The sequence below is a fragment of the Urocampus carinirostris genome, chromosome 6 (assembly GCF_059441175.1).
Source record: "Urocampus carinirostris isolate Australia breed hairy pipefish chromosome 6, RoL_Ucar_1.0, whole genome shotgun sequence".
Taxonomy (NCBI): Eukaryota; Metazoa; Chordata; class Actinopteri; order Syngnathiformes; family Syngnathidae; genus Urocampus; species Urocampus carinirostris.
The window spans coordinates 21,680,075-21,704,082 of NC_142354.1; the positions used below are offsets into that span (position 1 = coordinate 21,680,075).

At 41.2% G+C, this 24,008-nt stretch overlaps 2 protein-coding genes across 4 annotated transcripts; one reads left to right on the forward strand and one right to left on the reverse strand.

Annotated features, from left to right (window-relative positions):
• Positions 1-1,448: 1,448 nt before the first annotated feature.
• perm1b (PPARGC1 and ESRR induced regulator, muscle 1b) lies at positions 1,449-8,766 on the forward strand. Its single transcript, XM_088338275.1, has 4 exons — positions 1,449-1,502; positions 3,801-6,408; positions 6,472-6,588; positions 8,483-8,766. The coding sequence occupies exons 2-4, from the start codon at positions 3,822-3,824 to the stop codon at positions 8,539-8,541; spliced, it is 2,763 nt and encodes a 920-aa protein (XP_088194401.1). The 5' UTR covers positions 1,449-1,502; positions 3,801-3,821; the 3' UTR covers positions 8,542-8,766.
• Positions 8,767-9,411: 645 nt separating this feature from the next.
• Positions 9,412-21,294, reverse strand: rereb (arginine-glutamic acid dipeptide (RE) repeats b). 3 transcript variants are annotated; one of them, XM_088338274.1, is made up of 18 exons: positions 21,132-21,293; positions 20,328-20,376; positions 18,915-19,039; positions 18,675-18,774; positions 18,495-18,593; positions 18,285-18,365; positions 18,038-18,191; positions 17,875-17,961; positions 17,601-17,794; positions 17,338-17,481; positions 16,839-16,949; positions 16,261-16,752; positions 15,626-16,014; positions 15,323-15,521; positions 13,654-14,350; positions 12,685-12,825; positions 11,311-11,485; positions 9,412-10,289 (listed from the first exon to the last, which is right to left on the reverse strand). In XM_088338274.1, exons 1-18 carry the CDS (start codon positions 21,155-21,157, stop codon positions 10,256-10,258), a joined length of 3,297 nt encoding a protein of 1,098 aa, XP_088194400.1. In that variant the 5' UTR covers positions 21,158-21,293; the 3' UTR covers positions 9,412-10,255. The 3 variants fall into 3 exon arrangements, with proteins under 3 accessions (XP_088194400.1, XP_088194399.1, XP_088194398.1); XM_088338273.1 differs by having other exon boundaries at positions 15,626-16,752; positions 17,338-17,478; positions 21,132-21,294; XM_088338272.1 differs by having other exon boundaries at positions 15,626-16,752; positions 21,132-21,294.
• Between the last annotated feature and the right edge of the window lie 2,714 nt (positions 21,295-24,008).

The following is a 24,008-nucleotide window of genomic DNA, read 5'->3' on the forward strand; positions in this document are numbered from 1 at the left end:
GTTAACATTGTAGAAAGCCAATATTATTCAGGGGCCATCAGTAGCTTAAATTTGAGCAAAAATGGGTTAAAACTTCAAAGGAAAAAAATAATGATCGCATATTTTCTATCAACCATTAAGCTTCTATATAAAAGTGCAAGAAGAAAAGTACAGTGAAAACAAATGTATGATAGAATAATGAATGAAAATCATCTCAGGGGCCAAAGAAAACCTCAGGGGGAGATAAAGGGTGTCCTGTGGGCCTCGATTTTGACATGTGGTATAGGTCAATTTTTCAAAAACAAAATTTCCTTTTTTTGCCAAATGTTTTTTATTTTTTGTATTCTGAAAAAAACGGAATACCTTATGTAACTCTTGTAAGGTGTACTGTTAAAACTCATGAATGTTTTCTCATCTGATGTCTGGGTCATCGTGTAATTAGCGAAGCACTCACACAACCGTTCAAAGGTTTGGTGTCTTTTAGATATTGACTTGTTTTTAAATGCAAAGCACTGTTTATTTCAACGGAGATAACATGAAACTAATTAGAAACACACCCCATACATTGTTAACGTGGTGATTGACTATTTAAGTGGGAAATGTCCGTTTTTTAATGCAACATCTACAAAGGTGTCCCCTTTCCAGCAATCAGCACTTCAGTGTTTTTTGAGTACATTATTTGCTAATTGTGTTAGTAAGCTATAGATTATTAGAAAGCCCTTGTGCAAATTGTAAAAATAGAAATATCTGTTCATTTATTATAAGTAGCTAAAAAACAGACTTTCTGTTAAGGTCGTCAGGTATCTGAAGCATCACATTTGAGGGTGTAATTAAAAGCTCAAAATGGCCAGAAAAAGAAAACTTTCACGTGAAACCCGACACTCTGCCCTTGTTCTAAGAAATTAAAAAGACACTGAATATGTCCTACAATGGTGTATACTACTCCCTTCGTAGAACAGAACAGGCTCTAACCAGAGTAGAAAGAGAATTGGAAAGTACAACCAAGCAAGAGGACAAATACATTAGAGTCTATCATTTTCCTTACAACTTCTCAACTTGGTTAAGCAGTAACCACAAAACACCAGTGTCCACATCTACAGTGAAGATGCAAGCTGGCCTTCATGGCAGAGTGGTAAAAAAAAAAAAAGAAAAGACTTACCTGAGACTGGCCAACAAAAGAAAGCAATTACAATGGGCAAAAGAACACAAACATTGGACAACTTGTTTCATAAATAAATGTGTGACCTTTTTAAAGCAAAACACAAAATTATCTGAGTGACCCCAAACTTTTGAACTGTAGTGTAATATTTTTGTTCAATGTCATATGATTGAAAGTACTGAAACATTACACCTCTGGTCTTGGAGGACAGGACACGTTTGTCCACAAGCTGCAGCTCCATGTGACTGAACATCTATTTATAAAAAGCAGGCACGCCAGGCTGACATATGTAAGGTCGCCAGAGAAGGGAACTTTTTCTTGCAGAAACCTTCAGGCTGGAACATTTGGCATTGTCTTCATGCAGGTATGCGTCCTATCCCCAGTTGGGCGATTCAAATGGCAGATTACTACAAGAAACTGGTGAATGCCAAAGAACTAATGTGTGGTTTTGGAATACAATATTACATTGGTTGAATATGTTGACTATACAGTACTTCAAGATTGTAGAGTACTAACGTAATGCATCAGAAATGTTTGATTTACTCAATTTATGTATTCACATCATGTGACTTTGTTTTGTAATCTGAGATTGTGCGGTCATTTGACCTCACATTAACCAGCCTGATTGTGAAGATTGGTGGTCTGCGACGGAGACTTTGATAGCCCTGCCGGCCATTCGTCCATGATATTGTGCAAACCTTATTTTGTATATCCTCCAGTGCAGTGTTTTTCAACCAGTGAATTGAATTGTCTTTGTTGTCATTGTTCACAGCATAGTGAAAATGGCTTGTAATGAGATTAGACATGGCACTACAGGGTAAACACCCAGTAAAGATTTAAGAGACAAAAATAAGATAAAAGAATGTCAGGATCAATACTAATGCTCACAAAATGGCCCGAGTTGTAATAATAGTGCAATGAAAAGTTGTGCAATAAGATTTAGCAGCAACAAAAGTTCCCAAATAAGTCATGTTTATTTGTGATGCCCTTAATCACAAGTATTCTCAAAGGGCTGCACAGACCACAGATTATTGTAAACCACAGACTATTATTAGACTATCCCCTGATTTAAAACCTACATGAGGGCAAGGAAAAAGTGATAAATAGATAAAGCTAAATAAAGATAAAGGGAGAGATAAAGATAAAGAGAGATAAAGGGAGACAAAGATAAGGAGAAATAATAAAGAGAAATAATGATAAAGAGAAATAAAAATAAACAGAGAGATAGAGAGAAATAACAGTAAAGAGATTGAGCGAGAGAGAGAGAGAGAGGATGGAAAGAGAAGGGAGAGAAAATGAGAGAGAGAAAAGAAAGAGAGAAACATCAAGAGAGAAAAGAGAAAAAGAGTAAGAGTGAGAAGTAGAGAGAAAATAAGGTGACAGAGAGAGAGAAACAAAAAAGTAAAACAAAACAATTGACAATAAAAAACAACAGGATTGGTTCTGTTGTCATATGACAACGAATTTACAGGTTTTTGTTCAGGAACAGTAACATGTTAGTTGATAAACAAGAGTATAAAATAAAGGAAGGAATATTTATTCTTCAATGCAACCAGTGTGCCGTGAGACTTTGTTGAGTGTGCCACAGGAAATTTTATCTTTGCAAAAAAAGCATACTATTTTTAATATACTTTCTTTTTTCCCGTGATCAGATGAATAACTGTAATATTCATCCATGTGGCAGCGGATTACTGTTTTGTTTTAATTTTTATAAAAATCTATCTACTCATGAGGTAGTACCGGAAAAATATATTTAGTATTGTATATTTCTTGATAGAAAAATCTTGCTCTTAACTCTTCACATTTTATCTTTTTGCTGTTATACAAAAAATGAAAAAAAAAAAAGATTTTGAATGTAGTAATTGAATTTTAGAGATCAATAGTCACAGAATGTGTAGTACTCATAGATATTTTGCTCACCATAATTATTATTGTTGTTTTACTTTGAAAAACAAGATGAAAATATCGTGAAACAGGTTAAAAATATTGTAAAATCCAAAATCAAAGTAAAATTCATACCCAAAATAAATAACGTGTATTACCTCCTAACCCTGGAGAACCACAAATGGTAACAAAAATCTTTATCCTATCAAATTAAACAACAAGAGTTTTTTTTTAAAAAAAACAGCACGAAACTAGTTCTGGGGATTCATTTCCAAATGTTTTCAACAGTGTGTCTGGAAATCTTTCATTAAAAAATGAAAATCAAAAAGGTTGGAAGACACTGCTGTAGCGAAAAAAGATACTCCAATAATTAATCACAACCTTTTAAGTTATTATTGCATTCCATGCCTTGGAGGAACACACATAAAATGCATAATATTCTATGATTCACTTGATCATGTTGGGTTTGTCATTGTGAAATCCACAACAGAACTGGGAGACAATGGCAAATGTCTAGCACTTGACCCTAAAACACTGTAATTTAGGTTGAATAAACAAAAAAACGTAACTTAAGTATATAATTTGTCCACTTCCCTGGAAATATGGCTTACCTTTAAACCCTTTTACAATATTGCCTCCAAGACCGCGATACAAGTGCACTATATTTAGCACAGACAGGTTGTGGCCCAGACAGCTCAAAGCTATGAAGGATAAAAAGAGGACAGATACACAATAAACACGTGCACATTGACCTTTGTTTTGCCATTTCTACTCACAGGAAAGCATGTGAGGTGTCAGAATGGATGACTTGGATCACAGCTTTGAAATTGCAGCAGAAGACTGGTCCAACTTCTGCCGGGAGAGTGAGGAGTGTTGTCTGCCGCTACCTGTACTCGCCTGCTTTGAGGGATTCCGTCTTCCGAACCGTTTGAATTCATCCAATCCAACCCCGCAGAGCAATAATGGCAATGTTACAGATGAATTAGAGGTCATTCATAGTGTCATAGAAAGACAAAAAAATAAAAATGAAGATGAGGCCAATTTATGGAATGACACAGAATCCTTTCTTCAGACGGAAGTACATATCCCAGAGGAGACCAAAAAAAGCACCATACATACACTGGAAAGCACAGTCCATGACGGGGCAAGGTCACTGTCAAGAGAGCATGAAACAAATGTAAGACATGAGCCTGACGATTGCATCAAAGTTCCACAGAAAAAGGAGAAAGAGCGCTGGTTTGTGACCCTCTCACTGTGTCCGATGCGTCGCCGGGCTTGGAAAAAAAAGACTCAACTGCGAGAAAACCCTTCCAGGCACAGGTGGAGTCCTCAGAATGAGGAAAACGAGGTGATTAAGAATCCAAAGCAAAAAAGACGTAAAGAAAAAGGCCGGAAAGTTTTTGATATGAAAACACGCTGTGAAACCAGTCTTGAAGACACCACGGTAAAAACCCAGACACAAGGAGCCCTGAATGGTGAAGCTATAGAGCAACAGCTTGAAGAAGCAATCATGGATGAAAATATAAAGAAAAACTATGACAGAACCTGGGACGATGTAGAAAGAACACCGTATGACAGTAGTAAAATGATAAAGCAGAAAGAAGGATCTCAGAATGATTGTAAAAGAGGAACAACAATGGAGTGTGATGTTCCAGTATGTTGTAAGGGAAAGCTTGAAAACGTTTCAGAAAGAATCTTGCATAATGATGTAATGCAGAACAATGGTAAACAAACCTTACATGGAGTGAATACCATACAGCAAGGAAAAATAGAGAGAACCCCGGGTGTGGATGAGAACATGCTAAATGAAGGAAGCATACTGGTTGAGGGTAAGATACCAAAAAGCAATGCAGGAACTGCTGAAATGGCGAATACAACAGAAGACAAAAAAGGCCACCCCCATGAAGTCCTTAATTTGGAAAAAGTGGTCTCAGATCAGTTTGAGGACAATGTTCAATTCTTCACCCTTCAGTGTTATGGTTCCGAAGTCGATCTCTCTGCGGCAGAATCGATGGATCAAGATCTCATTGAGAAGGATTTAATAGAAAAACAAATACAAGAGTGTCTATCATACTCATCTTGCAACTGTGAGGCAATTCAAAGTTCTCCTGTTGAGAGCTTGCAGACACCAGAATCAGATCCCGATTGTGAGGTTATTGGTAACCAAGCTTTTGTTGAGCCGATTTCCCAAACAGATATTGTATCTCCCCTCAAAATCTCCGTCCTGCATGAAGCAGAACCGACCAAAGTCCAAACAGAACCGCTCTTAACACCAAGTGATGGTGACGATCCTGCGTCGGTTCCCGATGTCATTGTCACACCCGCTCCGGATGGCCCAGAAGCGTATGCAAAAGCTGCAGGTCAAGCACCGTGCGTCTACGCCATTTCGGCTTTCTGGGATGAAATGGAAAAATTAACAATTAATGACATTTTACAGCTAAAGATGGCAAAAAGCCCGTCACCCACAGAAATATCTGACGCCGCGTCACTAAAAAGCTCCTTGGTGGACCCCGAGGAGCTTCATTCCACGGATGGTGGCCTCACAGATGTATCCGACACTGCCGACTCGGATTATTACACACAGACAGATGACTCCAAAACAGACAGATTTAGTTGGGATTTCTCTGTTGGCGACTTTGAAGAAGACTACTGGCAATTTTTGGGTATTAGCAGAAACCCTAGTCCTGATATTAGCTGTAAAAGCCAGCAAGTGGAGAACGAGGGGGAAGGAGGTACTGGGAACCAGACTCCAGTACCAATGGACTATGGAACTCGAAGCCCAATTCCAAAAAGGATGACGAAAAGCAAAAGTTTGCAGAATGTTCAGGCTCTCAACACAGATTGTTGGTCTTTGCAGTCAAACGTACACGATGTGACCAAGAGATGCAATCTGAGATCTATAGTCACAGAACTTGACCAAGAAGATGCACAGGAATATTTTCCTGACTCCCTCATTACACAGGGAATGAGTCAAAAGACCATCATTTGTGTCTATGAGCCCAAAGGTATCTCATTGCCTCATGCATGCGATATATTTTATGAGTGTGAGAATGAGATGTTATTCGCGACCCAGAGCCACAAATGGAAACCGATCCCCATCTTCTCCTGCTCGCATCCGACCGTTGAACTCCCACTCCCCAGATGGAATATGTTAGAAAAGGATTCCATTTCCCCTATCCGAATTGCCTCGCAAGCTCTGCAGGTGGTGAAATCGCAAAATATGAGGAGCTTACACTCTTTCGGGAAAATAGTCCAAGATAAAGACAAATTCTTGTGCGGGAGGTCTGTTAATATGGAGATTCTGACCCAAAGTGGGGAGGGTGTCATGGTTCCCATGGCACCTGAACAGCAACAGCAAAGGATTGTGGGTACAGTACTAACACCAGGTAATTATAGCAGAGAGTGAAAACAAATGTAGCGATCATATAAATAATGAATGTTTCCTCTAGTGCGAGAGGGCGTGTTGTCTGTGCTACAGCAGTCTGACATGTGTTTGGCTTGTATCGCATTTGCATCCTGGATACTGACGTCGTCAAATCCAGAGTCTGCTGATGCCTGGAAAGCAGGTAAAAAATGATTCTTTTCACTTTATTGGGTACGATGAAAAGAAAAGGCCATTCGTGTGATCAACTCATTCAATGCCAGACGATTCTCTCAAATGGGAAGAGTTGATGCAGGCCAGTTTTTGCCATTTTGACTCATTCTTGAAGGCCAACAGAAAATGTAGATTTATAGTCATATAGGTGGAGGACATATCAAAAGAAAGCATGAATTCTCATCCTTTATTAGAAAATAATGGTTGTTTTTATGTTTTACCAATGTTTTAGTAAACAACAGTTAAACGTTGCTGTGTTTATTGAAATAGATACAGATACTTTATTCATCCCCGTAGGGAAAGTCACACTTCCAGCAGTATCATTTTGTTGTTTATTAACAGATTAACAGGATGGCCTCGGGGTGCTGTGTTGTAGTTTAGCAACAGCGGAGTGGATGACGTCACAGACTAGGCCAAAGGTTCGACTTCCCTGCAGTAGATGGAAATCTTTGTGCACAGGGTCACACCACCTCGATTCACGTAGATAGCGAGTCCACCTCCTCTCCGCCTCCCACAGGCTTTTGTGTTTCTATCTTTCCTAACAGCACTGAAGCCGGGTAGCTCCACGTTAGCGTCCGGAATGCTAGACGTGAGCCATGTTTCCGTAAAACACAGCAAACTGCACTCCCCGTACGAGTTGATGTTTTTCACCAGCACAGCCAGTTTGGCGGTTTTATTTGGTAGAGAGTTCACATTTACCATGATTACGGACGGAACTGAAGGCTTATTACGCCGCTAGCCGCTTAGACTTCACCTTAGCTCCGGCTCTGCATCCACAATAGGGCCCCCTCATCACGCCGGCACAAGAATTCTTCAGGGCAAGGAGTTGATTGCTCAAATAAACGCATTTGTGTGCGTTAAAACCCATAACGATAGGATAGAAAGTAATCCAAAGTGTAGTTGTCGAACGGGACGAAAAACACAGAGGATAGAAGCAGACACTTAAAACAATAAATCACAAAAAAGCGAAATAACACGGAGCTGCTGGAAAGGCTGTGGCACCTATGATGTCAAATGACTCATTTCCAAGAACACTTCTGAGATAAACTGCTTTTTGTGAAAGGATGCATTTCAAGCAGAACTTTCACGTCGGTTCTTTTCTTTTCGCATTTTTTCCAAGAGCACAAAGGCTTTTCGCTTATAAAACAAAATTTTCTTTCAAAAATACTGAACTCAGGCATGAAGTTTGCTTCCATCGTGATCACCATGAAGCTCGCATTACTCCGAACATGCATGAAACGCCATTCCTCTCCAGACATGGGACCAAGTCACACATGTGCAAGTCTCAAGTAAGTCTCAAGTCTTCACCTTCAAGTCCCAAGTAAGTCCCAAGTATTTTTTTCTTGGGCAAGTCAAGTCACAAGTCAAGTCCCGAGTCTTAGATTGCCAAGTCCAAGTCAAGTCACAAGTCATAAAAACAGCGACTCGAGTCGACTCGAGTCCAAGTCACTAAGTCTCAAGTCCCCATGTCTGTTCCTCTCTACCCAGACGATGACGAATTGAATAAGTCACCTCTTTGTTGAAGCCTTGTCTGTATACTCATATACTTCCTACTCTCACCACGCTGTTTCACTATGCCTACTTGGGAGGCCTATACACTCCCAATTGCTGGATACAGGGAGCAAGACGAGGAAGTGGCTGCTTCCTAAAAGTGTAATTCCCAGAGGCTTGATACTTACTGATGAGCAGCTGCGCCAAACTATTTCAATTTTTTTTTTTTTTAATAAAACCGGATAAACACATTTTTATGTTTTGGCACTCAAACACAACACTTCTGACCACATATTTATACGTTATGTCATTGAATGAGTTAATGCGAAAGATTAAGTGACAAGATACTCAATTGAGATCAATTTTTTTTCTAGCTCTCCTTGCAAACGTGAGCGCACTATCAGCGATCCAGTACCTGCGGCAGATCAAGTGAAGATGAAGAATCAACACAGCATTCATTAGATGTATTTATTCCACATATTTTAAATCATAGCAGTGTGACAGGAATTTGAGGGAATGTTGAAATGGTTGTCTGAGTGTTGTTTTTTTTTCATCTACTGGACCATTATTGAGTGGATGTATTTGGGTTCTATTGAAGATGGATGAATGGTTAGAAGACCTAAGTTTGAAAGATTACAGGAATAAAATAAAATTGTGATTCTGATATTGTCATTATTCACCCTGGAATAGAAAAGGTACACGCTGAGCATTATCAAACAGTTCAATTCAGACTGCACGTGGATTCTTCAATATTGCAGCTTAGTTTAGCAAAGGGAACCCAAACTGTTGAAAGGGCCACATTGGACCAAAACACAGACAAAAATGTTTGTAGCAACAAAAAAGAAAAGCTTTATATAAGCCTTGTAAGGAAGGCAATACTGATTATATATATTACATACAATTGGAAAATGTTGAGAATGTTTGCGTCACGCTTGTCCTACAGAAACCATATAATTTTCCATTATCAAATATTTTTGAAAAAGTGCTAGTGAGCCATTAAGGAGCACCAAAGAACTGTTGGTTTGCCCATTCCCCAGTTTAGCCAATATATATATATATATATATATATAAAATGTTTTATCTGGCACGTTTTTGCACGTCAATGCCATTTAACCATGTTGAAGTAAGTTTAAGTACCAAATGATGACCAAAAGAACAATCTCACCTAAGTAAAGGCTAAATCGTTTAAAATAAATAAGAAAGTAATGTAAAGGGCACACACATAAAGGAGTTAGTAAGCCATAAGTACTTTGAGTAGCTGCAGGTTGTTCCATTCCCACACACACGCACAAAAAACTCAAGATGATGTGTCACTGCAGAATATTTATTTAAATATTCAATAAACAAACAGTATGGATACACATAAATAGGCAGCTTTTTAAATGGTCAATATTTAGTCCCCAATTCTCCTATTTGTGTAAATCCTGTTCCTATCAATGATTATATCATTCAGAATATTAGTTTTACAGCTTATGGTTTCTTGCTTAAACAAGGGTTACATCTAAAACTAATAATACTCATTCATATAGTATATCGTGAACATGTAATCATTACAGGCTCAAAGAGGAGTGAATAAAGCTTAGGTCATACAGTGAAAAGATATATTGATATATAAAACTTTCAAATTTAGACAAATATTTTGAATAATTAGAGTTAAACCAACCTCTACTATTTGTTTCCATTCTAAACAAGACAATGCCACTGGCTACTCTAGATTGAGTCATGCTCTTGTCGTTAACACGCTTTCAAACACGGATTTGAATGCAATTCTGTACAAGGAATCTGTATTTATACACGATAATATACTTTAAGTTCACGCCAAAGTCCGCTTCTCAATCTTTTCAGCGCTGTGTTTTAGCAAAGTTGTGTTGCATATGAAACTGTTAAACAGTTCAGTTGGTGAAAGTCCATCACTTTAGATCTCTTACTCGAGCGTAATAAAAGTGCGAAAGGGCGCATAAAAGGAGTAGAAAGTGTTGTGAAAACCCTAACCAGACTTTTGCAGAACTGTGAAGTGCTGAAGTAGGAATGCGCTTATTAATACACATTTTTTTGTAAAATATAAGAAAACAAAGACACAAATATTCTCTTACAGTATTCTACTGGGTGTTACGTTCAGGTTTATATACTTTTGTGCCACATGGATCTCACGATGGCTTGTCACCTTCTTTTTTCAGACGGCTGTGCAAAAACAGGGAAATGACAGGGTACAATATGAATTAAGTGCTGTTCAGTGGTAGCCAGGTATACAAACTACACCAATGTTTTGGTTTTAATTCACCAACTTATCTGGAGCTTTGATGAACAAAGAATACCTGGTACAGTCATACTTCTATATACGATTACCTCTTGACAAGAGAAAATCGAGATTTATTTGGAACCTTTCTCAAAATATGAAGAAAAATACAAATTGAGGGCATTTCCAGGGGCTACCACTAGAGACCGCTCAATACCGCTCATCAGCTCGTCCCCCTTTGCGCAAGCTTTTTTATCCTATTTCATCTCCTTTTTATGGTTTTTTTTAACCTAACCGTGAGTTCTAGAAAATAAAATAAGAACTTATATGAGGAGAAAAAGAGGATGATGTCTCTTTCAATTAAGAGGGAAATAATTGGCAAAGAGGAGTTTGAGAAATTCAAGAGGAGGCTATGTGACTCTGTAGTTTGGAATTATGTCATATTGAGTGTATATGCATGGTGTAAAATGATTGTATGTTCTTTTAAATTTACAGTAACTTTAATTCCAAGTGTACGTTAAGTACTTACAATCATCCACAATCTCTCGTGTCCCTCACTATTCCCGCACCAATTCCCATTACCCTGCACCACTGCTGACTCCCTCTGTGGGAGGGTCTCATAATACACTCGCATTTTCTTAAGTTAATATCACCTTATTTATCTTATATTGTACTGTTCTCAGCGCAGGGATGCTGCTGGAAATGGGAATTTCCCTGCCGGGATGAATAAAGTATCTATATTATAAGTGTTTTTTTATGTTTAATCATTAGTTGAATGTGGTTTTAGTAATCATCAAGAAGTGTTTTAAGGCTATTTAATGTTAATTTGGCTGGAACAGATTAATTTGTTTAATTATTTCATATCGGGAAGATTGGCTTGTTAAATGAGTAATTCAAAGTAGGGGCACGATCCTGGAAAAAAATGAAACTCGTATGCAAAGGTACCACTGTATTTACAGTTCTTACCTGTAATAATCTTCTTGGCTGGGCAGTGGGCCTCCATGCAGGTGATGGCCGTGAAGCCACTGCTGTTCCATGGCCATCCTCTGCAGCTCTGCTGATTGAACCTGCATGGCCTGGAGCTGATGTGCGGCGGACATCTGAGGAATTGGTCCCTGGAGCTCTCGGGGATATGCAGCACCTATTGAAAGAACAAAGCACAGGTGGATAAGTCCCAGCCAGTGAACATTTTACACTGGAATCTGATTTATTATGGCCAGAGGACAACATATTTAAAATCCAAAACTATATACATCATCAACTCTGACACAAAACTGTTTGATAGAAATTTTATTGATTTATATAACCATTTCTGTATGCAGCCCCCAATTCCCAATTCAAAAATATTCAAAAGCTTTCTTTGGCGCTGAATGTGGACTTTATGAGTAATCAGTTCATATAACTGTAGGCCACAACAGCTTGCTTTACTTTGGAAACAAATGAACAAGCTCCAGTGCAAAATAAAAAATGACGTGCAGGTAGTAGTAGTGCCCTGGCACTCAATTAGAAATGGTATACATTATATCTATTTCACATGTGTCAAACTCATGGTCAGCGGTCAAAATGCAACTGACTGACTGAATGTAAATGTCAATGGGTTGCATTTAAATAGCGCTTTTCAAGTCACTGAAGACCTCCCAAAGCGCTTTACCATGTGCTTCAAATTTACGATTAACTAACCAGAGAATATTGAGGAAATCCCTCCTTTTGTTATTACACTTTAAATAAAAAGTCACGGACGCACTGTTTAAGGCAGAGCTTCTCAATTATTTTCTGTCACGCTTCCCCTCGGAAGAAGTAGTCCGATCGCACCCCCCAGAAATCAGTCTCGTCATTCGGGTGAATTATTTTTCCATGGGGTCACTTGAGGGTCTGCTCCACTTCGTATATAAATATCATAGTCATAACTCTCTGCTATATGCATGGAAGTTAAATGTAAGCAAAACACTGCCAATACGAGCACCACTGCCCCCAAGTGTAGTAGAAGTGCAATTGCACTCTTGTTTTCCAATGCACATTTGATAAACACTACAGAAGATTGAATCTAAGTGAAGGAAAAAGAAATGAGGGGAAAAAAACAGCCTCAATCATCGTTGTATAGTCAAATCTTACATCCCTGAATCATAATTTAATAGTAAAGACCCCCACCCAGCTATGGTACACTTTTATGCTGTTGATTTTCTAGTCCGGCCCCTGTAAGAATTGTTTTTCTACCATATGGCCCCTGAGCTAAAATGAGTTTGATACTCCTATCTACTCTTGTAGTTTACATATAAAATAAGATAACAATTTGAGAGAAGGTAAACAAACTAAAACCGTTAATGGCAGTCTAAGACATACCAAACAAAGGGTGGCGTAGCATCTCGTGGTCATGCGGAAAATCAGCTAGCAAAGGATTAGGAAGAGGACCTCCAGGGAAGGGGAAGCGGGCCAGGCGCGGTCCGTTTGCTAGTGGGTCCACCAGAGGATGAGGGCTTGAGCCTGGGGAAATGTAAATAACATTTTGAAATTGCCTTACCCATGGCATTGTAGGTGCAAAACTTTAAGCTGACATAAATAGTATTAAATTTGGCTAAGCAGATCCAAAACCACTCCGACCATCCTTCAAAATAATTTAAATTACCGTATTCATATATTTGTTATAACGAACATTTTTTGTACCCTAAAAAAATAACTTGGGTTCAGGTGAGAGGTTAAACACTTGTACATTATCGTATTCGACCAATGATTGATTAATTGATAAATACTGCTGAGCACATTTGCACAACATTTGATGCAAAGGGATTTGAACTCGTAGCGGTGAGAGCACCAATTCCTAAACACTGGTTGACCACAAGGGTCATAGATAGGAAAAGGCTTTAGGTTTTTATCTCATCATCCCACTATTTTTACTCATGGTACAACGTTCGTACAATCTATTTCATGTATTTTAAGTAAGTTTGTTTCAGTTTCAATAAAAGATTTTAATCATGGCCCCACGCATTCAGCAACGTGGAACTGTGAGCAAAATAATAAAATAGTGTGATGATGAGATGAAATTAAATGTCATGTCAAGAATCGGCACTCTCAATACCACAACCCGGGTTCAAATCTGATTGGTGACCTACAATTCTTAGTTAAGCTGAGAAAGTTAACAAAGTTTTATAAAGTTTCTTCATTAAAAGAATTAGGGGTGTGCTTAATAAACAAGTGCACATTGGACATAATTAAATACGGTAAGCAGCAGTCTATGAAAAAGGTTGACAACATCAAAGTCTCAACCAACCAGAAGCACGCTAAGAATCATATGGAAACCGTGAAAATGCTCACCTTGCCCGAGGGGGTCCTGTTGGTGCAGGTGGAGGTGAGAGTGGATGTGCGAGTGTTGGTGATGGTGTGGCGTCACATTGAGCATCTGCAGCCTGGCCGCAGAATCTGGTGCCACGGAAGCCATCCTCTCGGCATGCAGCCGCTCAGCGGTGAGGCGCTCAGCGTAGCTCAGCTCTGGGCGTAGCTGAGTGCCGGCTAGCACCATCCTCTCCCGTTCCAGGTGGTTGAGGCCCGGGTGAAAGGGCGCAAAGTGGTGAGGAGGTCCGGGCATGTGGGGGAGAGCTAGGGCCCCATGTCTGACGTAATGCTCCATGGGGTTAGCAGAGGGATGCAAGGTTTCTAGGTCAGGGGGCTTGACCTCGAAGCCCGGCTTCATCCTCTCGCGCAGCTCCCTCTCTCTGAGGTTCCTCAGCTCGCGCTCTCTCAGGCCAGGATCGGCGCTGTAAAGGCCTGGCATGTGGTAGGCGAGCATGGGGTCACCAGGACTAAGGGAAACGTAGAACGGGTGGTTACGGTTGGTGGGAGACATGACATGGGGCCGGGCATATTCGCTCAAGGTGCGCAGGGCCGGCGTATCGGGGCCGATGTAGGGCGGCACGGCAGCAACAGTGGTTGGTGGATGCTCGTACAGGGACCGCCCGTGAGCAGTCAACTGAACCTCACTCATGCGGATGTCATGGGAGGAGCCTGATGCTCGCTGCAGACAAAGAATGCAGACAATAACGCAAATAATTTGACCAAACAAAGTCGGCAAGAGGAATATAATTTCAAAGTTTTGACTTTAACCGTCGTGCATTACGTGTAATTTAACCCAAATAATTTCCCTACATGAAACGTTGGCCCCTACAACTATGGACCAAGTATTTGGATTGTTGAGGAGGTAAGAAACTACTAAGGTTTTTTCGAACAAGGGCGGGGGGGGCTGTTCTGAGACTTGCTGCCAAGTGAAAATTACACCAAGTTGCCCAGGGCTCAATTAACACCCACTCATTGAAAGCCATTTTTCCTAAGCAAAGCTATGTTGGGTTTGTAACGCAAATCTGAGCAACACTGATGTCATCGTCCGTGGACAGCAGGTGTCAAAATGGCCACCACTTTCCAGCGGCTTAAGTGACATACTACAAACAATATGTCATGTTTATACTAGTAGGGGCCCATAAAACAATACTGTTAGGAAAATAATCCACAGTACAGCACATACTACTCTGGAAATTGTCGACAATCGATAATAAACATAATAATATTTAAATAATAATAGTTGGTCAATTTCTACAGATTAATAATGGCCTGGTAACTGTACAACTCTTAAAAAATGAAAAGATGAGACCATGCTGTTGTCATTTGCATCCTTCTTTGTTGCTGTTACTCTTGGTTTATCACATACTAGGACACTAAAATCTCAATTCATCAAGCTCCAAACTGTTTGAGTGTCCTAAATTATGTCATGGTCTGGATACGGTAATAAAAAAAAAAAAAGCTTATTTTGAAGACCAAGTAACCTCATGTTTTCTACTTCAGGGATCTTTAGATAAGAGTTGCTAGAAAACTAAGTACTTAAGTATAGATAACTAAAACACGTAAAAATTCAATTAACAACAGACAGGGCTACTTTTCAGCCTGGTGACGGACTGACAGCAGCAGTAAAATGAATGCACTGTTTTCCACTTACAGCGTTTCTATCAAACTCCCTATCACGTTCTCGATCTTTCTCCCGTTCCCGCTCTTGCCGGGCACTGAGCTCCGCCTCTCTACGAGACTTCTCGAGAGCTTCTTCCCTTTTTTTGGCCAGCTTAGAGGAGGCGAGTGGTGTGAAGAATAGGTCTGTCCGAGCACAGGAGTTGTAACCGCGATCCAGGTGCTTAATGAACCTAGAATAAACGACAACGGTGCATTTGTTAAAACTAGTTTCCTTTGGGTTCCATGTCCATTTCAGCTTTGATTTAAGAACTGCTGAGAAAAACAAAACACACACCTTGCAGATTGGCTGGCGTGGCTTGCCATATTGATGACGGTAGGCTCTGGGGAGGGGCTGCGTGGTGGTGACGGCGGGCTCTCGGCTTCCTCCAGATCATCCAATGGCTCCTCTTTGATTTGAACTTGAGGCCCTCCCACTGGGACACTAGGCGATGGTCTCAGTCCACTCGGAGGGAACGACGGCTGCAGGCTAGGGACGGGGCCGACCGAGGGCGACGTGGTGGAGGGGAGAGACTGCGAAGATGCGGCGGATGGATAGGAGGTACTTGTACCCTTTCCAGAGTGCGGTTGAGCCTGAGAAATCACCGGAAGCTGGCTTGGAAGTGTCTGTGCTGCCAAAGGCTGGGGCATGAGCTGAAGAGGTGGAGGGGGTGCGCCTGGAGGATGCTGATTGGGTAGAGAGTTGAGAGGTTTTAGAGCAGGTGGAGGAGGAAGGTTAGAGGGCATCTGCGGGAAGGGTGGAGCAGGCTGTTGTTGTATCTGCTTGTGTGAAGGTTGAATCGGGGTGGTGGGTGGAGGCTTAATTTGGGGGCCAGGAAGAGAAGGCTGGGGCAGCTGTGACTCTCGAAAAAAGGGTAGGGGTCTCTGGGTAGGTGGCATTTGGGAAGATGCTGAGCTGAGAGCAGGTGGCACCTGAAATGCAGACGAGAGCGGAGAATCTAGCGGCACTGCGGGCGGAAGCGGCGGGGCGCCACAGAGCGAATGAGGGGCGGGCGGCAGACGGCCGCTGGGGCCCAAATTGGCAGCAGGCTCGCTGGCAGCTGGCTGAGGCGGTTCTGGAGATGTAGGGGGCAGGCTAGGAGGCGAGCCAGCGGTGGGAATGCTTTGAGGCAGAATGACAGCTGAGCACTGAGTGGGAGAGGCCGAAGGGGCCAGCGGGGTCGCTTCGTCAGGCTGGACAGGCGGCGGGGCTGCAGGCTCCGTGGGTGCAGCGCCGGGTTGGGCGGACGAGTCAGAGTCGCTCTCGTTTGCCTGCTGAGGGCTGGGAATGCTGGGAGAGGAGCTGCGGTTGTCCTGATCAATGTCTTTGGTGTCGCTGCTGCCGTCGTCCTGAGCGCTACGGCTTTCGGAAGAGCTCTCCTCCTCCACTTCAGCCTCCACCTCGGAACGAGAATCCTGCAGCTCCTGTAACGGTTGATAAACTCATTTTTGAGATTGATACTTTGCTATGAAACGGCTCAGGGTTTAAACAACTTCTCCCTGATTCTTACCCGAGTCTTTGACCTTTTGGGTTTTATCTTTTCAGGCTCGTTTTGCTCCTGAGGAGGACTCTCCCTAACCCGCTTCATCGTCTTTGGTGCGGCTGCCTCTTCCTTGACCTTCTGCAGAATCAATTTAATATTGAGTGTTTGAAAATGTGTTCATATCAGAACCTGATTACAATCATGCAGTCTCTTCTGTGCATTAAACAATAACCATTTTTAGTTATCACAATGAAACGCCAGCATTGTGGCTATGTAATAAGCTTGGGTTACAATAGCTACTGCTTCCTTATTGTAAATCCTTTTTAAAATAAGTCATGCAAGTGATACCAAATATAGTGGTATATTGATGAGTTTTCTACAGGGTTCCAAAGGTTATTTTCTTTTTCATATTTAACAACACTCAGAAAAAAAAATGCCTGAAAAGTGGAAATTCTGGTGGTGTGAAGTTCAAAAGCATTTTAACTAAAAGTGCTGATTTAACTCAGAAGTACAGGAAACATTTTACCTTATTCTTCTTTGCGGATTCATTCTTACTGTCTGCGGTAGATGCTCTGGTCCCAGTCTGGGAATTCTGGGTGATGGGCTGCTGATCCTCACTTGTGGGAGAACCAGTGAGTCTTCTGTGGCCGCTTCGTAGCGATGACAACTGCTATATTTACAAAACGAAAAAATCTGGTTACTTTACCAAAAGACCACACATTAGCAGTTCATTACCACCGCTGCCTGAGCACAAATGTTCATCAAATTTGATGATAATGTCGTGCTTACAGGGGCCCTGCTTCGCCGTGTCCTCATGCCATGTTTATTGTTCCCCTCCTCTTCCTCTTTTACAGGTTTGAACATGAATGACGTGCCTGAAGACTTATGTGCTGGTGGCAAGCAGCCGTGCTTGTTTTCATACATGCGGCAGGTTGTGCATAACAAAGGGTTGTATCTTCCTCCTTGATGCCAATCCTTAGAACCTGTTATTAAAAAAATGAATTTTAAAAAAACATACATATAAATTAACACTGCACTCCGTCCAAACATGAGTCATACGCACGTGTTGTACCGCAGTGGCTACAGCTCTTAGCCTCCTGTTCACTGTCTTCACTGTCAAGTTCATCCTCACTGGCTGAACTTGCATCCACTGCAGGAGAAAAGCCAAAATGTAAACTCCCACTTTTCCAAGCATGGAGACAGAGAGCTGTAATGCACACACTTACCAGAGTAATTTCGAGATGGGGCGCTCACAGGAGGAGCAGCAGAGCGAGTCTTTGCCTTCCGAGACGATGGCTGCCTGCGTTGTTGTCTATAAGCGCGTGTTCCTGCGGCCTCTGGAGTCTTTTTCCAATGGTAGTAGAACGTGATCAGTTCTCCCTGATGAATCCAGAACCATTTTGTTACCATGGTATGTTATTTGCCAGACTGAACCTGAGAACTTTATCTACTTTAAGTATAGGTATTCCCTACCGTTTTTTTGTTAGGCAAAAAGTCTTTTCGGATCCGGAAAAAATTCTTTCCATACTGTCTTAGTCCTTTAATGAAGCGTTTCTGAAAAATGAAAATCATATAAAGAATGTTATAAATATAATGGATTTTAGAAATACCCTCTAATAATGTTACCTACATATATGAAAAGACATAATTCAACTTTGGAGAAAATGCAGAGTAAGTACTCACCACATCATCCTCAGACCAGCACTTCTCAATAAGCCGTGGCAAAGGCTTCTTCACAAGACGCTGGAGCGCTTTTGCAGCATCGTAATGGCTTGCATGCAACTGATAGGGATGTGGAACACAAGAATTTGCCACATTTTAGTAATTCATGATTATAACAAAGAATCAAGATGGGCACACTACCATGTTAAGAGCGTTGAGTGTTGTATCGTCACGAGAAGCAGCTAAACATCCGTCTTCTGTGGAGCCTCCATCACACATACCAGCGAACGCCGCCATGCTCCTAGGAAAATAAAAAGTAATGGCGTTTTAAAAATCATGTTTTTAATTCAATAAAACATTTTCCTTTTTGATGAGACAATGAAATGTAAATACACTAAGTTGAGACTTCTCATTTAACGCAAGTGCTTCAGAGACACTGACCTGGCTGCTCTCAGGTACATGAGGAGGTCACAGTCATTGACGCCAGGTGCCCACATAAGCTCCTCACTCTCGGTCGGAGAATGGGAAGCTGGCGCGGGTCGAGGCTGGAGCTCAGGAAGCTTTGCCTTCAAACAAATAACCAAAAGAGAATATTCCAACCTATTCCTTCTCTGTAGTGTTTACAATATGTTGCTAAGATTTGTTCAACATAATGGGGTGGAGTAAATTATTAAACACAATCACAAGTATAATGCGCAGTAAGTATTTTGATGTCTTTAAAATGAACTACTATTCAGAAGTAGGTATGTGTGCATTTGGTGGTCTGCCAATTAACCTTTCTAATGCAGTGATTTTCAACCACTGTGCCGTGATACACTAGTGTGCAGAGAGATCGTCAGGTGTGCCGTGAGAAATTATCCAATGTCACTTTTTAAAATTTAAAATTTTATAAAACATTTAGGAATCATTTTCTGCAAATAGTATGTCATTGTCAAGTGTCTGTGCAGTATAAACTGGGGGTTTTATAAATTATATAGAAATTAAACATACTGTTCAGTGTCATTTTATAATAATTTTGGTTAAGTCAAGTCAAGATTATTTGTGATGCCCTTAATCACAAGAGTTTCAAAGGGCGTCACGGACTACAGATTATTGCAAACCACAGACTACTATGACACCATCCCCTGATCTAAAACCTATATGAGGGCAAATAATACACAAATATTGCCAAAATAAAATATAAGTTATTCACATGCTATACAATAGAAGTGTGTATTAAGCTTAGATTTAAACATTTCCACTGAGGTCGCAGATCGAATCTCGGGGGGGAAGAGCATTCCGCAGCACCGGGGCCCGAATGGAGAACGCTCTCGAAGCTGCAGATCTTTTCTTGGCTCTTAGGAACAGTAGTAGACCAACATTTTCAGAGCGAAGGCTCCGGACCGGAACATGGGTTCTGCACTGCTGTATCATGTCCAGTTTCTCACTCCGATCTGTGACAGTATTTAAAACCTCCAAGGACCAACCACACGAAAAGCAAAACCGCGACTCATGTGTTCGCCGCAAAACGGGCAAAACTCAACGCGTTCACTGAGCATGTCCTCGCTGCTCGTGTCTCAGCATCAACATTAGCTCCTCGCATAAGCCGCTTCTCGTCGTCGCTTCCGGTTCAGCCCGCGAGTTGGGACATTCCCTTTACGGTCAATTGAGATGTAAAAGTGTTTTGGGATTTGTAATAGTGTTTTGTGTCTTGTCAAGTAGTTATCTGAAATGTAAATTTGTTTTAATTTTTTAAATTTTGTTTTATGATTCGTAAAAGTGTTTTACACGATTTAAAAGTGTTTTGTACCTCTTGGCCACAATAGAAAGCTGTTCTACAACATAGTAGTAAATGGAGTTGTAACACAGCAATACCTGGTGACTTGGCCCAACTCGTATCTCGCCTTGAGTGTTGTTCAAACTCCTGGAAGCCATGAAAAAAACAAATAACAAGTGAATCAATCAATCACCCATTCATGTCATATGAGGAAAATCACAGGAATTAAGGGCGGCAATCGTGCGATCGCCGCTCTCAGCTGATTAGATCTGCTTCATCTGCTCACTGATCTCGTTAAAAGGCATCGCCCCGCCCACACGTCAGCGTCAGCCAATGAGAGCCTCGCCCCGCTGACGTTCGCTGACATTAGGCCAGGCGAAACCTGACGCCGGCGGCCGCGAAGGCCCGTCAATCAATCACGCGAGCACACAGCCTGTTAATTCTTGCACTAGAACGGGAGTCACCATTGTAGTTTGCTACCAAACCCCGAAGCCATCGTCCCCTCATCCCAAATCTCGCGAGCGTTCTCTTCGTCATCCGAGCACTTTAACACCTCTAATGTAACTGTATGTGACGACCCCCTGTATGTAAATACACGGCAGCAAATGGCGTTTACAACCGCGGCGTAGCCAAACACGCCCGCAAGCAAAACGCAAAGCCGCACGACGCTACCCAACTGCACTATGTCGCCATTTGCCTCGCAATATGGCATCAAAACAACGTCGAGCTAGCCGCTGACATTTGCGCTGTTATTTTGGCTAGCTGGTTAGCCACAACTTCGTGACTGCCGACACTCCGAGAGCTCCGTGCAAAGTGAGCGCTAGCGTAGCAAAAGCACGAAGCGAATGCAGTTAAAACATAGTGGAAATGGTTGGACAAAAATGAAATAGCAAGTTATTTACCTCCGCGGGCTGAACAGGTCGTCCATGTCGACGAATGTTCGGCTGTGGCTTGTTGACACTACGCAGCTCAGCGGGGCGACAGCCGCGCGCGTGCACAAGCCCTCACGCGCATACACAGCAATGCCAATCCCTTATTACATGGCTATTCAAAATGGAGGCGCTGTAGCGAATAGTGATGGGAGTTCCGGCTCTTTTTCAAGAACTGGCTTTTTCGGCTCGGCTCACTGAAAAGTGAGTGCTCTTTTGGTTCCCAAACGGTTCTTCCGATTTGTGTTTTGTTTTCAATGATATATTATCGGGGTTTGGTAGGGTTACTTTAACTGGATTACTTTCAATTACTTTTGGATTACTCCAATACCAAACATACTAATAAAGGGCAAAAGAAACTAAATATGAATAAAATTACAAAATGTTGTGCACGCTTGGGGAGTAATGGAATACATGGAACGGCAAAAATGATGTTGGCAAGCTGTTTGGATTTATTTTCATTTTGTCTCTGTCGCATTTTATGTTAGTTTTACCGGAGATCAAAGAGATCAAAGCCAGGAGAGAAAGCTTAAGTGTTGTGAGTCATAATTTTATTCATATTTAGTTTATTTTGTCTTTTATTAGGATATTTGGTATTGGAGTAATCCAAAAGTAATTGAAAGTAATCAAGTTAAAGTAACCCTACCCGACCCTGTATATCCATCCATCCATTATCTGCACCGCTTATCCTCAGTAGGGTCGCGGGGGTGGTGGAGCCCATCCCAGCTATCTTCGGGCAGTAGGCAGGGGACACCCTGAACTGGTTGCCAGCCAGTCGCAGGGCACCCTGTATATTATTTACCAATAATAATAAAATCTTATGTACCAAACCAATACATTTAAAAATACACCGGGCTACTGAATTACAATAACCTTCATTGTTGCGGTATACAATGAACTTATACATAAAATAAAATCTCAAATTGTTTAGACTAAGTAAACAACACAGAAATAACACTCTTGATATACAGCAGTCATGAGCGAGGGAAAGAGCGAAAGGGAAATAAAATAGAGAGACAGAGTAAGAGAAAGAAAAAGGGACAAAAAAGAAAGAGAAACTGAAAGCAAGAGTGAGAGAGAGAGAAAAAAAAGAGAGAAAAGGAGAGATGAATAGAGACGGATAAAAAAGACGGTGAGAAAGAACGACAGAGAGAGAGAGAGAGAAAAGGGAGGAGAAAGCAGTTGAAGGAAAGAGTGTGACAAAGAAAAAATGGAGAAAGAGAGAGATGAAGAGAGTAAGAGATAGAAAGAGGGATAGAGGGACAGAAAGGGGGACAGAAGAGAAACAGAAAAATAGAGAGAGGAAAGCGAGAGAAATAATGAGAGAATGGGAGAAGTAATGGGAGATAAATAATGAAAGGAGATAAGTAATAGGGAGAGAAAGAGAGAAAGGGAGAAATAAATAGAGAATGGGAAAAAGAAAGATAAAAAAAGAGAGGAAAAAAAACAAAGAACAAAAAAAGAGATAGAAAAAGATGGTTAAAAAGAGAAGAAATAAAGAGAGGAATGAAGACACATTCAGAGATTGAGAAAGAGAGACAAAGAGAGAGAGGGTGAGACAAGGAGTGAGACAGAGAGACAGAAAAAAAGAGAGATTAACAGAGAGATGGGAGGGATGAGAAAGAGAGGGAGAGAAAGATAGAGAAATAAAGAAAAAGATAGAGGGAAAGAGAGAGAAAATGAGAGAGAGGAAGAGAGAGAAAGAGGAAGATAGAATTAGATAGCGAAAGGAGAGACTAAGAGATAAGTGAAAGAGAGAAAGAGAGAGAAAGGGAGGAAGAAAGACAGAGAAAAAAGGGGAAAGAGGGAGACAACGAGAGACAAAGAGAAGAGCTAAAGATAGAGGGAGGGATAAAGAGACAGGAGGGGAGAAAGAATGGAAAGAGAAGGACAGAAAGACAGAGCAAGAAAGAAAGAGAGGGGGAGAGAAAGAGCGGGACCGGAAAAGAAACCGAGAGGAGAGACTAATGGGGAGCCGGCTCTCATGGCTCACTTAAAAGAGACAGCTTATGAAGCCGTTTCGTTCACGATCGACCCGTCACTATAAGCGAAGGGTTCCGCCACCCGCCCTTCCACCCCAACCCCTTCTCTCAAGTGCAATAACCTCAGCAGTCTCACTGTGCATTCTTCCAACTTGTACACAACTGAGCGTGTAAATGCAGCCTCAGTCACACTGTAGGAACATAAATGCTACAACAGCATCGTGATCATATATATTTAGGCCATTGCTTTAAGGAGTGCGTCTGCAAATTGATTCGTTGAGGTGACATTCAGGAGCAGAATCCAATTCTGGACACTGATAACGACAACTATCATGACATTTGCATTTGTGGTAGAGATTTTCTATGAAATAGAGTGTTCGTGATGGATTTATTTCCCAAACACTTCTGAGCGGCGGTATTTAAGTAAGGTACGATGGAGGGCAGAAAGGTGATAGGTGGAGACAAAAACCCAGGGAATGAAAAATAACATACCTGTCAACCTCCACGGCTCCATGCTCTTACAAACTGTCGTAGTTTCCCTTACAAAATACAAAATGATCTTACACCATATTTTTTTCAAACATTTTCTTTATGTAGTTTAACATGTGATATTGTAAATATGTTTCGTTATATCATATATAATGCTAATTAACATTTTGTTGCAAGATACTGAGTTGCTCGACATGAATGAGGTTTATTATAAGAAAAGTTCAAAAATTAAGTAGCTTGGACGTTCACCGTAGAAGGAAAAAATACCTGCAAATATAATTAAGTAGAATAATACATTTTCTTATTCACATTATGAATTCATTTTCTGCATTGAATTATTGTTGGTAATATATTAAAGGGATAACCACAAACCTGTCTT

What these genes read in the sequence shown, in the direction of transcription:
- perm1b (XM_088338275.1), top strand. Translation starts at nt 3,822, where the DNA reads ATGGATGACTTGGATCACAGCTTTGAAATTGCAGCAGAAGACTGGTCC. An exon ending in GGGTACAGTACTAACACCAG is followed by an intron (nt 6,409 to 6,471) that starts GTAATTATAGCA and finishes TGTTTCCTCTAG; the next exon opens with TGCGAGAGGGCGTGTTGTCT. An exon ending in TGCTGATGCCTGGAAAGCAG is followed by an intron (nt 6,589 to 8,482) that starts GTAAAAAATGAT and finishes TTTTTTTTCTAG; the next exon opens with CTCTCCTTGCAAACGTGAGC.
- rereb (XM_088338272.1), bottom strand. Translation starts at nt 21,157, where the DNA reads ATGGACGACCTGTTCAGCCCGCGGAG. An exon ending in GAGTTGGGCCAAGTCACCAG is followed by an intron (nt 19,040 to 20,327) that starts GTATTGCTGTGT and finishes ATTTGTTTGAAG; the next exon opens with GCAAAGCTTCCTGAGCTCCA. An exon ending in CCAAAAGGTCAAAGACTCGG is followed by an intron (nt 16,753 to 16,838) that starts GTAAGAATCAGG and finishes CAACCGTTACAG; the next exon opens with GAGCTGCAGGATTCTCGTTC.